At 50.7% G+C, this 16,549-nt stretch overlaps 1 protein-coding gene across 4 annotated transcripts in view; it reads right to left on the reverse strand.

Annotated features, from left to right (window-relative positions):
- The window catches only part of SNX29 (sorting nexin 29), a 445,003-nt gene that overhangs the window by 157,311 nt on the left and 271,143 nt on the right, over positions 1 to 16,549 (reverse strand). For all 4 annotated transcript variants that reach the window (XM_070412958.1, XM_070412961.1, XM_070412960.1 and 1 more), the window contains one exon: positions 2,926 to 3,042. In XM_070412958.1, the coding sequence (XP_070269059.1) occupies positions 2,926 to 3,042 (117 nt within the window). The remainder of the gene's footprint in view (positions 1 to 2,925; positions 3,043 to 16,549) is intronic.

A 16,549-nucleotide genomic window follows, 5' to 3' on the forward strand; every position in this document is an offset into this window, starting at 1 on the left:
GGCTTCCGAGACCTCCTTGCCAGCCGGTGCATGGGAAACTGACATGATACGCAACGTGGCCCTACCTTTCCCACATGCACACCTTGGAAAGCATCTTAGGAAAGATGCTCCTTGGGGAAATAATTGTGGGAAATGACACATACAATGTATGTGCTATATCTACCCCTTCCGAGAGCCATGAGGCACTCTGGGGGGAAGTCCTACAGCAGAGAAACCTATTCAACACCCTTCAATCCAACATGTTCAATCTTGTTCCATCAGGGATCTGAATCTTTAAAACCACCCAGTGTCGTGCCTAGAGCAAAATAGACACTAAGTTTTCCTTGAAATTGAGAGAGAGAGAGAGAGAGAGAGAGAGAGAGAGAGAGAGAGAGAGAAGAGTAAGACCATGGTGTTAAAGCATTCTAGTGCTACCAGGAAGCTGCAGGCCTTGGGATAGGTAAGTCATGCCTTGAAATCAACCTGTACCTCAGTTTGCTCAGCTGAAAAATCGATCTAATAAATAATAGAGGGTAGTTCTGAGGGGGAGAGGATAATGCATCCAACCCCAAGCACACGGTAAATGGCTAGCAAAGGTGGTTCCCTCCCCACACAAGCATGGGAGGGGAGAGGGGAGAGCAGTGACAGGAGGAACAAACCGACGGGCTGATGCTTTGAGTCAGGGCAGCGATTACAGAAACCTCAGGTCAGACCACATTGGACCATCTCTTCACTTAAGTGGAGTGAGCCACTTGAAGGTAGTTGGAACAGAGACCCACCAAAGAAAAAAGGAATCCGCTGCAATTATACAAAGTGATACCAAGTTTGCTTCCCCCATGAGAACAACCTTCCTTTAGTGAATTGTTTCGTCTTCCACTTTCCCTGTGCTGTAACCTTAATTGACCTCTATGTCTTACAGGTTCTATTACCCTGTCTCCATTTATTATGCAAAATAGGAGCTCTTGCCCCAGAGAATTTTCAGGGCTGTAATCAAATCTTGTTAAAAGGTAAAAACAAAACAAAAAACCTCCAACACTCATTCACATCTTTTTTTGGGGGGGTGGGGGGGGGACTCGGAATAATGAGGCGAGAGTTCTAAAAATACTTTCAGAGAAAGAAAAGGAAAAAATTTAACCCTAAATCCCAAACTCCTTCTTAAAATAAGTTCTTTAGCTTAAAAGTCTATGAGAAGAAACAATGTCCCTATCTTTAAGAAAGATTATTATTTGGTCTATGTGGTCATTTTCTGCTCTATGAAATAAAGTTCTCACTTAACAAACATTTAGTGAGCACCCGCACAGTGCTAGGTGCTGGGGTTTAGAGATGAAAGCAGGGTGGGGATCCCACCATGGAGTTGTTTTATTGGCAGCATCTCAACAAGCTGCCCAGAGGCTGCTGCCACGTGATCCCATTGATCGAAGAGGAAACTGAGGTTTCCAAATAAAGAGACACAGTTCTGCCCCTGAGGTGCTCAAACAGTGTAGGTCTGGGAGGGAGTCTAATCCAGGGTCTGCATGGGCCAGGCCAAGTGGAAACGAAGGGAGGAGAGGCTGAGATTCCCAGGACAAATGCCTCTCACAATTAAAAGGAAGATAGGCTCCAGATCTGTAATGAGACTTGAAATTTCCTCCTTCCTTTCGCCCCAGCTGTCTGACGGGGGAGATGAGCAGAGTGGGCCTGAGGGCAAGGTGTGCTCTAACCACTTAGCCGAGGGCCAGGGCTGATATTTGAGGGAATAAAGGAATTACTGGTAATGGAGAAATGACAGTGATATCATAATTATACTTTCATGAGTGTGTGTGTGTGTGTGTGTGTGTGTGTGTGTGTGTGTGGAGAGGGGGAGAGAGAGACAGACAGAGATGTCTATAGATGAAATATCCAGTATTTGATTCAAAATACTACAGAAAAGGGAAGTAGGCATGGGTAGCTTCAAAAAGACTGGCCAGGATTAATAATAATTCAACTTATTATTAATGGGTACGTACAATGGATACATAAAATGCGTTATACCAACCTCCTACCTCTGGGCATTTAACATTTGACATAATAAAAAGTTTCTAGATGAAAAATTATTATAAATGTGTTTGAAAGGACAAAATGCTCTCCGCAGCATGGCGCGTAATCGCTAAGTACTGGCAACAATCTCAATGCCAGCGGACACGAGACTGGATTAAAAATAATGTAGTACTTCATTCAGCAGAGGACTAAAGAGTCAAGAAAGTGAATGAACCCAATCAGGAGCTCTCAACAAGGGTGACTTTGCCCCCCAGAGGACATGTGGCCATGTCCGGAGACATCTTTGGTTGCCATGACGGGGTGGGGTGCTACTGGCCTCTAGTGGGTAGGGATCAGGGGTGCAGCTAAACATCCCACAGTACACAGGACACCCCTCCCCTCACCCCCTTCAAAAAATTATACAGCCCTATCTATCCAGAGTGGCACAGTTTAAAATCTCTATATTAGGTCTACCACTATATGGTCCTCAGACCATAGTACTGAATTAAAAACAAACAAAAACAAGGGGCAAAGAGATATGAACAAGTAATTCCATGTAGGTAAAAGTTACACAAAACCAGGACTAGTTATTGCTCGTGGGAATTTATCTACATAGGAAAGTATAGAACTATGGAGGGAAAGGCTATATGCCAGCCTCAGATCATTGACAACGAGGGCAGGGGCATGAAATGCTGCAGAGGGGCTTCAATAGAATTTGTAGCATTTATTTTATTTATTTTATCCTACCTAAAAAAAGGAAAGCAAGTGTGGTTAAAGGTTAATGTACAGAAAAGCTGGATGTTGGGCACATGAGTGCTCACTCTTTAGTCTCTTTCCCTTCATGGTGCTAACAATGAACAGACTAAGCAGCAGGGCTGTGGGCAGAAAGGGCTGGGTGGACAGACAGAGACAGGGCAGAGTGGCACAGCCGAGGCATCCTGAGTCACTCACCGGCCCCCGGAGGTCGATGAGCTCCTGCCTCATCTGGGACACCAGGGCTTCCTTGGCCACCAGGGCCCGGTGCAGGCGCTCGTTGAACTCGATCAGCTCTCCGTGCATCTCCGCCACCTGGAACACAAGAGACCAGTGAGACTCCGAGGGCAGAGCCTCCCCAGGACTCTCCCGCCTCCTCTGGGCCCACACCTATCAGCAAGGCCTCAGGGGTCGTTGGGCTGGAGAGGTAACACTGGTCACCTACGGGCTACACAATCCAACCGTGCAGAACACATTTATTTACTTGGTTGATTTTAACACTATGGAATCGACAGTCCACAATTTATGGTCAGAACACGGCTGTATCAGGTCACTTTTGTACCTTAGGCTTTTATTATTAACTAGAGGCCCGGTGCACAAAAATTTGTGCACTCTGGGGGGGAAGAGGGGGTCCCTCAGCCCGGCCTGTGCCCTCTTGCAGTCTGGGACCCCTTGGGAGATAACGACCTGCTGGCTTAGGCCTGCTCCTGAGTGGCAGAGGGCAGGCCCATTCCCTAGGTGCAGCCCCTGGTCGGGCTCAGAGCAGGGCTGATTGGGGAGTTGGGGCACAGCCCCCTGTCATGCACAGAGCAGGGTGGATTGGGAGGTTGCGATGCCACCCTCAGTCACGCTCAGGGTAGGGCTGATTGGGGGGTTGGGGCACCGCCCCCTGTCACACTCAAGGCAGGTTCAATGGGGAGGTTGCGGCGCCACCCCCTGTGATGCACAGAGCAGGGTCCATCAGGGGGTTGGGGCACTGCCCCCGTCACTCACAGAGCAGGGCCAATCAGGGGGTTGGGACACTGCCCCCCCCCCCCCATCATGCACAGAGCAGGGCCCATCAGGGGGTTGGGGAGCTCCCCCTCTCATGCACAGAGCAGGGCCCATCAGGGGGTTGGGGAGCTCCCCTCTGTCACGCACAGAGCAGGGCCCATCAGGGGGTTGGGGAGCTCCCCCCTGTCATGCACAGAGTAGGGCGAGTAGGGCCGATAGGGGAGTTAGGGCACCGCCCCCTGTCACCCACAGAGCAGGGCCAATCAGGGGGTTGGGGCGCCACCACTGTCACACTCAGGGCAGGGCCGATGGGGAGGATATGGCTCTACCCCGTCACACACAGAGCAGGGCCCGGGGGGGGGGGGGGGGGGGATTGGGGCACCACCCCCTGTCACACACAGAGCCGCAGGGCGATCAGGGGGTTTGGGCGCTGCCTCCTGTCATGCTGATCTGGTGCCAGGAGGCCTCGTGGCTCCGCTGATCCCGGTGCTGGGAGGCATATTACCCTTTTACTATATAGGATAGAGGCCTGGGAGCCGGCTGGTTTGCCCTGAAGGGTGTCCTGGATCAGGGTGGGGGTCCCCACTGGGGTGCCTGGCCAGCCTAGATGAGGGGATGATGGCTGTTTGCAGCTGGTCACACACCCTTCAGGGTGGGGGTCCCCACTGGGGTGCCTGGCCAGTCTGGGTGAGGGGCTGAGGACTGCTTTCAGGCTAGGGGTTTTGACTGAAGCTCCCAACCACTCCTTTTTTTCTTTTTTTTTTTTCTTCTGGGCCAGCTTTAGCTCTGGCTCTAGCTCTGAGGCTTCCGCTGCTGGTTTGTTTCGGTTCTATAATCGAAACAATGTATAACTTCAGCTCTGAGATCCCAGCCAGCTATATTTGTTAGAATGTTTCAAACTGCCAGCTCAGAGTCCAGCAAGTCAGGCGGGGAACGTTGGAGTCTGCAGTCACTGGAGCAAGCAAACCTCATGTTTGCTTCCAGCTGCCTGGCTGCCGGCCGCCATCTTGGCTGACAGTTAATTTGCATAAGGATACGCTGATTAGCCAATCGGAAGGGTAGCGGTCGTACGCCAATTACCATTTTTCTCTTTTATTAGTGTAGATGAACACTTTTCTAGCCAAGGTTTTCTTTATAATCTGAATTATGTCCCACTAGTGGCACAATTAGAATAACTGACCATTTCTGTTCATTGGGGCCTGGGTTCTGAAAACCAAGAAAACCATAAAAAATGTAATGTCAGACATAAGAAGGGATATTAGAAGAAGCCTTTTTAAAAAAGGATTGCTGCCCGACTGGTATGGCTCAGTAGTGGAGCGTCGACTTATGAAACAGGTCAGGGTTCCATTCCCGGTCACGGCACATGCCAGTTTGTGGGCTCAATCCCCAGTAAGGGGCGTGCAAGAGGCAGCTGATCAATGATTCTCTCTCACCATTGATGTTTCTATCTCTCCCTCTCCCTTCCTCTCTGAAATCAATAAAAATGTATTAAAAAAAAAGATCGTTAACCCTAGTCTTAATGCCTCAGGAGGGATAAAGGGAGCTCTCCTTTTTTTGGACAGGTTGTTATATAAAGGCTAAAAGGCAAAAAAGGACATACATCAGAATATTAACATTCCTCAAGGTGCATTCTTTCTACTCCTCCTTGCTTTTTAGTTTGCTAATAAGGTGCACTGTTTCATTTATCAGCCAGAATTACCCCTTAGGCTCTTAGAAAGAATTAAACTCTTCACATGGAACTGAAGGGAGCCATGGTGAAACCAGCGTGAAAAGTGTGAGGCTCTGGCTGTAATCCTGAGGCCGCCACACTTGCTGTGGGAGCCCCAGTCTAGGAAGGGCACCCTCTCTGCCTCTCAGGCGCCCACTCTCAAATCCCTGTGAAATGCACAGCGCATGTGGCACAAAAGACACTGCAAGACTGCGATGAGCAAGGGAGAACGAGCCGCCGAGCCTGCACACAGCCTTCTTCACTGTACAGACCTAAAGTGAATATTCTCTGGCTGCCTTCTTCCTTCTGTATAAAAGCAGCTGAACATGATCTGTTTGGGCTTTTTACAAATAAATACAGTATCACTAACAATGCCTGTGTGGTTCTCCACGTGGTAACCACATAACCCTCTGTGAGCTTCCTCGGGCTGAGCATCCAATTACCTTCCCGTTAGCAGGAAACACGCGACTGGAGATATTAATGCTGCAGACCTGCTACTATCCCCCCACAAATTCAAGCTTTAAATAAACGCCACTCTCACTTCCAATGCAAAGCAGGCTTTTGCTTTGTTTTTATTTTGCTCTTCAGTGGGAGCCAGCGTGTTAAAACAATTTCCCATAAATGCATAAAACATCAAAACATCCCAGCCTCCAGTGGTGTTTATGGTGAGCTGTCAAAACCCTGCTTCTCGTTTGCAGCCAGGAATGTGAGTTGACCACGTCGGGGAGGGCTTTCATTCCACTAGGGAATGGGATAGAATCCGATGGCACTGCGGACACACTGGATGAAACCATTTCCCGCAGCCATTGCCTGCAGTGCTCGCTGTTATTAAGCTCAGCTCTGAGATTCTGAATTTTCATATCATAAATCCCTACATAGAGACATTGATGTAAACAGCTTTCATCTTACAAAACTGTAGTGAACTTAATTGTCCTCAAATAACGCTTTCCAAATTCTAGAATAACTAGAAATGAATTCGAAACTCAGAGTGAGCCGTGGAAGAGGAATCTGAGATCACAAATAGCTTCTGTTGTCACAAAAATAAAGGCAGGCTACACCACCATTGCTGGCTGGAATTTCTACAGGTTCTGAGGGCACTTACAGGTGTCATCTGACCTCATTCCTCATTTTCAACAGCTACAGAGAATCGCAGGGAACAGACAGAGGCAATAGGTGCCCTCCAATTCGTTCTCTGCCAAGCAGGCAGAGCGATCTTCCCAAACAAGGTCGGACACTGTCACCTGCTGGTGCCAGATCTCGCAGGCCTCTTATGGCCTTAGGACAGCTTCCCACTGTCCTAAGGCCATAAGAGGCCTGCGAAATCCGAGATCCAGCACCAGCCTCTCTGACCTGCCCCCTGCCCCCTCCCTCTGTGTCTCACTGACTTTCACTCAGTCCTCCTATCGTCCATAACCATGCTGAGCGGCAGGTCACCCAGGAGACAGAGGAGAAAGGCACACCCAGCGGAGGAAAGGTCGGGTGCCCAGGCTCAGAGGCTGACGGGGGGCAGTTGAGAGAGGTGGTTAAGGACTCAGACACTGGTGCAGGACAAGCCTGTGCTTGGTCACAGCCTGTGCTTGGTCACAGCACCATGTGACTGGTACCAGTCACTCACCCCCGAGCCTGTGCTATTCACCTATAAAACCTCCCCGACTCCCTGGGCCACTGTGTGGAGGAAATGAGCTACTAGCAGGCGCAGCGCCATGTCTGGGCCTGGCGAATGCCCGTGAATGAGAGCTGGTTTGCACGCTGGGTGATCTCAGAAAGGGAAATGGAGGAGGACAGCAGGGCTCCCGGAGCCAGAGGGACAGGGCCATATGTGCTGCACCAAGGAGCTGGGGCAGCTGTGGAGACTCACTGTCCCCAAAGTGAAAATGCCACCAACAGGACTGGGAGCCATATGCCAGGTGTTGCTCGTGGTGCTGGGGAAGAAAGTCAAGGATTCATATCCTGAAAGTCAAATTAGGTAGAGCTCAGGGAGAGAGGGAGACTTGAAAGGAAGACGGGGGTCGGGAAGGCCACCCCCGAGGAAACTTGCGCAGCCACTTCTCCAGGCGGCCTTGGCACATGCCAGGCAGCCTCCCCGGCTGCTCTGCACCCTCACTCACTGCGGGCACTCACTGTGCTCCGCACCACTGACCATGGGGCTACCTGGGCGTCTTCCTGAGGAACAGGAACATCTGCTCAGGGCCATTCTGAGAGTCTGCCATATTTCTTCTACTCTCAGCACTTTTATTCCCTTAAAAATTAATCTGAAAGCAGTTAGGAGGAGGTGCCATTTGGCAACACTAATGGCAGTGACAAATCAAAAGCAAATGCCAAGAGGAGGTACACCAATCTCCACTGACGCAGCTTCAAACACCGACCAGTGTGGGCCAAAGGGCTAAGCATGGAGCCCTGATTCTCCAAACGGCCCAAGGAGCCCACCTGGCTGGCAGAAGGCGTGCTCCGGAGTTGTGCTTGGAAAGTGCACACCCCATAAGTAATATGGTGTAAATGCTTACCACTCACCACTTGGGTTTCATGCTTTAGGTTGGTGAGAAGATGGTAAGAAAAATTTAAGAAGTTTAAGTCACAGGGGTGTTTGGCAACATCTATCAAGCTTTTAAAATCCCTCATCTGTGACTTGGCCAGTCCCTGCTGGGCAGTTATCCTGCCCCTGTATTTTATACATGTGCTCAGAGCAGGAGTTTAGTTCCAAATGCTGGAACCTACCCGAATGCCCAGCCACTGGGGAGGGATGAAATAGATCAGACTCAGCTCCCCTTGCCCGATGTCTGGCCCAGGCAGACATCACTAGTCGACAGCAGCACTCGTTCCTCAGGAAGATGCCCAGGTAGCCCCATGTGCTGGCTCACACCACAACACCCATTTGGTGTCCCTGCCATAAGGGATGGAGGGAAAGCGTCACCAAGACGGTGGCATCTGGGTTGGGCTCAGGAAGATAAGGCCTTTGGAGCTTCAGCGACTGAGCAATCATTCCAGCTGGAGCATCAGGGAAGACTATCTCCAAAAATCATGTGGCTGTGAAAAAGCTTTTAAGTCTGTGAAAATCCCCGAATTATCATAATTACCTGCCAAATCATGAAAGGATTATAAATTTTAAAAAGAATGCCTCTGGCATTTCCTTTCATGCAGAATGGTCTATCTAATCGCATCCCAGCAAACCATGCATGGCCCTTCTTCGGCTCCCTAATTAGACACTTCCAGATTAATTAGATCAAGACACTCCCACTCCCCAATTTTAAGAGCAACCCAAGCTCTTCCTGGTCATGTACCCAACTCTCCCAGAATGTTCTCTTAGACACCTCAAAATCAACCCTCTTTGACAGACGCACAGTTGGTTTAGGCCCATTTACCCGGCTGTGGGAGGGACCTGGAACCTCCTCCTGGGATGACGACACTGCACCTGCCTCGGTGAAGACGAGACCTCACCAGTGCCCATGTGCCTTCACACACAGTGGAGCACCAATCACGTGCCAGGCCTTTTCCAGGCATCACATCCGGCAGCTCATGTGACCCTTGGGACCCTCCTGCAAGGTGGGCCTGCCTTCCTAAGGATGAGGCCAGAGGCTCAGAGTCAGGAAGTGGCAGGACGGGGATGGTCCTGTGTGTGCTCTTCGAACTCCATCTCAGGGTGCGGTAGAAAGGCGGCCCTGCAGGGGTAGAGCAGTGTGGCCCAGGGTGCCCTGAACAAGCTGATCATCAGCCACTTGGAGGGCTTCTGAGAAATGCGGGTTCCTGGGCCCACTCCCAGAAACACTGACTCAGAGGCCCAGTGATGTGATGCTGCATCAGCTTCGGGACCCGCTGATGAAGACCAAGGGGAAGGACTTCACACACTTAGGTCGGAACTGCATGGGGCCATTCCCAGTTTTAGAAGCCAGTTTTTCAGTTCTTCATTTGTAAAACAGGGATGTTACAAAAGCTCTTCTATTGGTCAGTTCTCACTGAGCTGAATAAGCCACCAGCCAGAGGGCACTGCGCAGGCCTGCCCGCCAGCAGCATTGATGGCTGAGCCACGTGCGGCCTCTCTCTCCCACAGCCCAGAAGTCAGAGCTCAGAGCTGCCCACAGGGGGCCTGGGAACTGGGCTGGGATGCACGCTGTTGGCTCCAGTCTGGGACAAGCACTGACCGTGACCTGAAGCATTTTGAAACACTGAAAGCAATTTCATGATGCTGTGAAATCCAGAAGTCCATAATTTTTCTAGATTTTTTTAAAGTATTTTACAAAAGTATTAGTCTGTAATGAATTGTAATTCTTTTAAAAGTTAGTTCTTCACCAGATAGTTTGAGATGCAACTATACACAATACATATGCTATTTCTGAAATAATGTTTTGCATTAATTATTAGAAGTTATGACAAATAATGATGAAAAAAGAAAGCCAGAATATGACCATTTTGGATAAAATTTAAGAGAACTGAAAAATAAGATAGAACCAATGCTCTCAACATCTGCTGTTCTTTTAGATGCACATACATTGTTTCCTTGTAGAGTGTCACTTAGGCTTGAAGACTAAGGAAATTAAAAATGATCACTGAAATAGTGCAGGTCCAGACCTAGCTAGGGACACAGGTCAGAGAAGTCCTGAAAATTACAGCTGCCATCACTCTCCTTGGCCCTGGCTTGCTGAGCCCTTCCAATAGTTGCCTGATCAGGCCCATTTCCCAGAGGAGGGAGGTGAGGTAACAAACTGCTCCAATTTACACAGCTCAGAAGTGGCAGCTGAAATTCAAACTCAAGTTTCCATGGCTCCAAAGCCTATGTCTTTGTATCATGAGACACATGACGATATTGTCCTCTATTACACAGGTTTGCCATGAGGAACAAAGAAGTAATAGAGTTTGGGTAGCTACCCAGTGCTTGCCACAGACAATGATCCCTAAATAATCTCAACTCCTGGGGTTGGGCAACATTCGAGGTGCTTTAAACATCAGCACACACAGCAACCTGGAGGTAGAGCTGTATGCCCATTTTACAGATGATGAAAGCAAGGCTCCGAAACGTAAAGCGATTGTCCCAAGTCAGTAGCCTGCAGTAGGGGTCAGTCTGCCTCGGGAGCTTGCAGCCCTGTACCTCACGGTGTTGGGGTCCCTCCAGTTTCTTTGCTCCTGCAGTCAGTCTGCCTTTTGCTTGGATTAAGCTGCATGTGGGACTGACCCGGCGGATGCTCAGGCTCGTCCTGCTGAGGCAGGAGCCCTGGTATCTCAGGACTGACCCTCCTCAGCATCACCTGGTAGAGCCGCCAAGTGACACTCATGAGAAGCCTGGGAGGCAGACCCATCCTGAAGTGCCACCGAGACGGTGCTGTGCGGGCTCATTACAGAGCTGCTGAGCTGAGTGGGTGCTTGTACGGAAGCCCCAGCGGTAAGTTCCCATGCAAAAGAGATGCCCTTAATCGCCTCTGTAACAAGCCCCTCTGTGCTCAGAGCGCCGAGCTTGAGAGAAGAGCCACTTAAAAACACGGGGCTGGATTACGCTTTCATGGCAAGAAAGAAACACCCTGAGCTAACAACAGCTCAATTAATAATGGGGCGCCTCTGAGAAACAGATGTTGGGGAACTGTTACAGCTCAGACACGGCTGGTCCTCGTTCCTCCTGACAGGTGACCTGTCAGAGAATCCGTGAGATGAGGGTGGAGAGAGGCCGCGCACCATGCAGGCAGCAGCGGCTCCCAGCCCAGACAACACCTCTCCTTCCTGCCTTCCCACCAATGGCCCTGAAGGAGCAAAGGCAGAGTATGCGGAAATGTCAATAATAAAACCCGCAGCCCACACCTTCCTGGAGGTTGTTTGAGACAAATGAGCAATGAGAGGAGACAAAAGCCAAGCCAGGCGGGAGCCACAGGCCTGCTGAAGGAGCATCATGCCGAGCACAGGAGGCACTGTACGCTGTGAAGCTCTCTAAGCCCCTCAGCCTGCACCGTCCTCCTGGGCATCGCCAGAGACCGCCCAGCACAGCGTCTAAGGCGCAGACTCAGGGCCGGAAGAGCTGGGGTCAAGCCACGCTTCCCCTTCCTGGCTGTGACTGGACAAGCTGCTTTTACCTCTCTGGGCCTCCATTTCTTATCCATGAAATGAGGACTGTGAGAGTGAATTGCACAGGGCTTTCGGGAGGTTTAGGTGAGTTCATACACAGGAGTGCTTAGCTTAGCCTGCGTGCATCAGGCACTCCGTAACTGCTAGCCATTGCCACGCAATGAAAAGGGCACCACGAAAACATCTAGAATCCACGGCCTTCACCTTTCTCAGATCAGCTCCCTCTTCCCCTCCCTGCCACACAGCCTTGGTTCCGAAGCACCCCCACTCCCACAGCCCGCCCCTACATCTGCTGCCCCTCTGTCCTCCACCCAACCCCAGGCTGATGCTCAAACAGCCCCCCTAAGACCCAAACCAAATCATGTCCCTTCTCTGCTTAAAACCTTCCACTATTTTGACAAGTAAAATGAGATGATATCTGCAGTTAGCTTCCATAACGGAGGTGGGGTAACAGAAGGTCAAGCATGAAGTAGGACTGGCCTTGGGTGGAACTGTGTAATGGGTACACTACGTGTGGTACATTAAAATGTCTCCTTAATCCAGAGTCTAAGAATAACTTTCAATGGCTTCCCACTAATTCCCTTGGCATGGCATATAAGCAACGACAGGAGGGGTGAGTGGGAAGGGCAGCGAGGAAATATTCAAGGGAAATATTGACACTGGTCAACGATTATGTCCTCACCTACACCTGCACCTCCCTCCAAGTCACACCTCTTAAAATCCTCTTCACCCTCCAAAGCTTAACTCCAATCTCAGTTTGTGTCACTCCCCAACCGCTTTGGTCCATTCATCCATCTTCTCCATAAATGATTCCTCAATAGTAGTAACAGCAGTTACCATTTTCTGCGCACTTACTCTATGTCAAGTACTTTCAGGGCCACAAATCAAGGCTCTTCCGCACAAGGAAGAGAAAGGTGCCCTGTCTGGGTGGCCACGGGCCCATGGGTCCTGGCTCAGTGAGTGGAGCTTGGCCCCTAGAGCCACACGCCCATGTGGTATACAACCCACACCTGCAGCCTTACCACTGCTGGGCACTACTGTTGTCCCATTTTACAGGGGAGGAAATAGGCCAAAGGGGCTAGGACACTAGCCCACAGTCACACAGAGATGATTACAGCAGGTGACAGCAGATACACACTCTTTTGGTTACCGAGAGCTCCCGCAGGAGCTCTGTGCACCCGGCCGACAATGCTGTCCCGGCAGCTCACCACCCTGGCTCGAGCACAGATCTCACCGACTCCACTTGTCTCACGTGGGATGGCTGCCAAAGCCAGTGACAGACCCGGACACTTCTGGGGCTAATTACTTCTGCTGGATCAATGGGGGTGGGGGATGGAGGGTACGAGGGCAAAGATTCTCTTCTGTTAACACAGCAGACAAGGTGGTTTACCTGGCATCACACAATGGCTGTAATTATACTCCATTACAAGGACAAAGCACTGTGCCTGGCTGGGCTTGTGAAAATGGGTCAAGAATTACTTTAAAAGGCTCTGCTGGCCTCTCCTTTCTGAAGCACTGTGGTGACAGGCTTGTTCACAGAAATGACTATCGACCTCCAGGATCCCACGTTGGCCTTCTGCCTCCCCAGCACAGAAGCCTTCTCCAGCCGCTGGGCAGGCAGCTGAGGAGGAGGGGGAGGAGGGGGAGAAAAGACAGGAGGGAGGAAGGGGGGCCATCATCATTAAGAACATTTACTGAGCACATACTCTGTGTGGGCCCCAGGTCTACGCATTGTCCCTACATTAGCTCATGCCCAAGCAACCTTATAAGGCCTGTCCACAGCATATTCTTTCCCTTAGAAATCCATCTTCAGTATCTGAACATTCCCAGATCCATTCATTCAACAAATCCCTACTGAGCAACTGCCATCTCCCGGGCCCTGTTTAAGCACTGTGGACATACTGGCAAACTAAAGAGAGAAGAATCCCTACCCTGGTGGTTTCCATGTTCCAGCTATCGACCCCATTAGCAGAAGAGGGACTGGGTCCTTGCACGGGTTTAGTCCTGTTCAAGACTGATAAACAGAGCGCTTGGGATCTGAACCCTGAGCCATGTTCACGCCTACCACGTGTCCTCTCTTGGCTCCGGGGGCCATTACTTTACACAGCCCCTCCTATCTATGGCACTTGCACCTCCGCACACTTCTTCATTCACCCAGGGGCCAGGTACTGCCCTGGGCTGGGCATCCATGGTGACGCTCAGGGAGCGCCCTGTCTCTGGGGATCAGACGCTGACAGTTCCCACGCAGGGTGCCAGTGGCACAGGAGCACAGAGGCCAGGGGAACCCAGGGCCAGGGAAGGGCTCCAGGAGTGACTAGGAGCTAACTTGCAGGTGGGAGGAGGTGAGCCAGCAGGAGACAGGAGAGCAAGTTCAAACCCAGGCCCACCGCTTCCAAACCCGCACTCCTCTGCTCTGTCTCCTCATCTACAAAGTGGGAATCTGTCGTATGGAGCAGGCAGGCTGGGGGGAAAACCACATGGGGATCACTGCTGACCGCGGAGCCCCAGGCTGGCACACAGTGGGACCACTACTGACCGCGGAGCCCCTGGCTGGCACACAGTGGGACCACTGCTGACCGCGGAGCCCCTGGCTGGCACACAGTGGGACCACTGCTGACCGCGGAGCCCCTGGCTGGCACACAGTGGGACCACTGCTGACCGCGGAGCCCCTGGCTGGCACACAGTGGGACCAGTGCTGACCGCGGAGCCCCTGGTTGGCACACAGTGGGACCACTGCTGACCGCGGAGCCCCTGACTGGCACACAGTGGGACCACTGCTGACCACGGAGCCCCTGGCTGGCACACAGTGGGGCTCACCCTGGGGCAGCTCCTGCTTACTCCTGAGAACTGGCTGCTGCACAAAGAAGTGTTATAATATCACACTCATGCCCCAATTCCATCTTCTCCAGAAAATATTTCACCCTGAAGTGTTGCTTTTATATTTATTGTGTCGCGTGCTGGAGAGCACAGAATCTCATATAAAGATGTAAATTCTGAAGTTATGTGGCCCTCTGTCATATTCTAATGTCTTCCAGAAATCGGGGGAGGCCAAGTGTGCATTTTTAATCACAATTTCCTCAGAAGGAATACATAGAGACCTCCTGAATATTTTAAACACAGCTCAATAAATTATGCCCACGTTTCAAAAGAAAGACAGTAGTGAAAAACATTAAATTTTATGAGCATCAAAAAATGTTTTTCTGCCACAGAGTCCATTTCTCATACCAAAAAGCATCGCTTAAAGAGACCTCTTCAGTAAGCACCGCCTTGCTCCCCAGACGCACATGGTCCTGACTCATCCGAGGAGGGGTGTGGACACAAACACCTGCTCAGAAGAAAGGCAGTGCTCAGTGCAAGCGGTGGTGTGGGGTGTGGTGTGAGCAGTGGTGTGGGGCATGGGGCGTGGTGGGAGCGGTGGTGTGGGGCGTGGGGCATGGTGGGAGCGGTGGTATGGGGTGGGGTGTGGTGTGGAGGATGTATGAGGGGCAGTGTGGGGTAGTGTAGGGCGTGGTGTGGAGGATGAAAGGGGGGGCAGTGTGGGGCGTGGCGTGGAGGATGCACTTGGAGCCAGAAGGCCAGAAGTGGATCCCGATCTGCCTTTAAGTTGCTGGTAACCTTGGGCAAGTCATTCAATCTCTCCAGGCCTCAGTTTCTTCATCTAAAGATGGTGGCAGCAGAATCACGTATATCATAGAGTTGCTCTGAGAATTAAATGAGTTGATACATAACTAGGGTTCAAAAAACAATACTGCAATTATGATTCGGATTCTTACAGCTTCTACTAACAAACAAAAACGTACATCTCTTCAATTGCTTTAAGCCTCCATGGGCTTCACAATGGAAAGACAAGGTGAGACGGTAAAAAAATAAAATAAATTAAAAAGAACATGGATGTTAAAGGCAGACAGACTGGATTTGAACCTGGGACCACACTTGGCTGGTGATGTCTCATGAATAGGAAAAGCTGTTATTTCTCCACAGCTCTGAACATTTCTAAGCCTCAGTTTCACAAGAAAAATGGAGATCATAACCTCCTCTCTCAAAGGGGTGCTGTGGGATGTAACTGAAATCATATACATTTGAGCAACAAAGAGTGCAGCCTGGCTCTCGGCAGGCACTCGGCAAACAGCAGTCACCTTTCTTCCTGTCCCAGAGGACCCCAAGAAATACAACTTTTCTCTGGGCCATTAAAGGCCCTGTGACTTATTTAGTGAAGATAAATGCAACAATATCACAGCGCTCCACACCCCCTCAACTGGCCCCCAAAGAGTGGCTTATCAAATGTGATTGTCCCCTACTTTCTATTACGTGAGCACTCAGTTGCCCAATAAGACCACACCCACCAGATGCTGATCTGGTGGAGGTCAAAGGGAGTTCACATTTTCAGCCGCATCCATCAGTCTGGGAGGATTAGGCCTACCTTTCTTTCCCTTCTGGCCTGGGAGTGACCTGGCTGGCTGTGAAGTCAGGAGCCCACAGTTGCTCTGGCCCTAACCTGGAAATTACACTGAGACAATAAATGGGGCCTCGCAGCAGAGACACTAATGCTTGACAAGCATTCCATCTGCCCCCGACGTCTCCCCGCCCCCTATGCACACTGGGCACAGGCTTTTGAATATTCTGGCCAGAGGGCTCCAGGCAGAAGTTACATGTGTCACTTCTGAGTCTCAGCACAGGGTTGCTGCTGAGGGGCCCTGCAGCTGTCCCTCCCTCGCCACACTCACAGAGAAAGCTATGTTCTCCAGATGATGTGGCTGCAAAATGGGGGAGCCTCCGTTAGCCCAGATTCCTGAGTGACTACATGGAGCAGAACATCCCATCCTTGGCCCAGGACAGCCCATGTTAGACACATAGCATAATGGGAAATGAACTGAGACGAAGGGTTGTTTGTTACTGCAGCAGAACCAAGCCTATACTAGCTAACACAATCCTTGAGCTTTGCAACTCTGTATCTCCCTGACACTCCAACAGTGGACATGAAAGTATGCAGAATGGCATAGACGTCTTTGGCATCTATGTGTAAGGCTGCCTTACAACACCATATCATGTTCCTTCTCCCTTTCACTGAAAAAGAAACTG

This window comes from Myotis yumanensis, unplaced genomic scaffold, assembly GCF_028538775.1.
Source record: "Myotis yumanensis isolate MYYU_CA2020_CCGP unplaced genomic scaffold, mMyoYum1.0.hap1 SCAF_4, whole genome shotgun sequence".
Taxonomy (NCBI): domain Eukaryota; kingdom Metazoa; phylum Chordata; class Mammalia; order Chiroptera; family Vespertilionidae; genus Myotis; species Myotis yumanensis.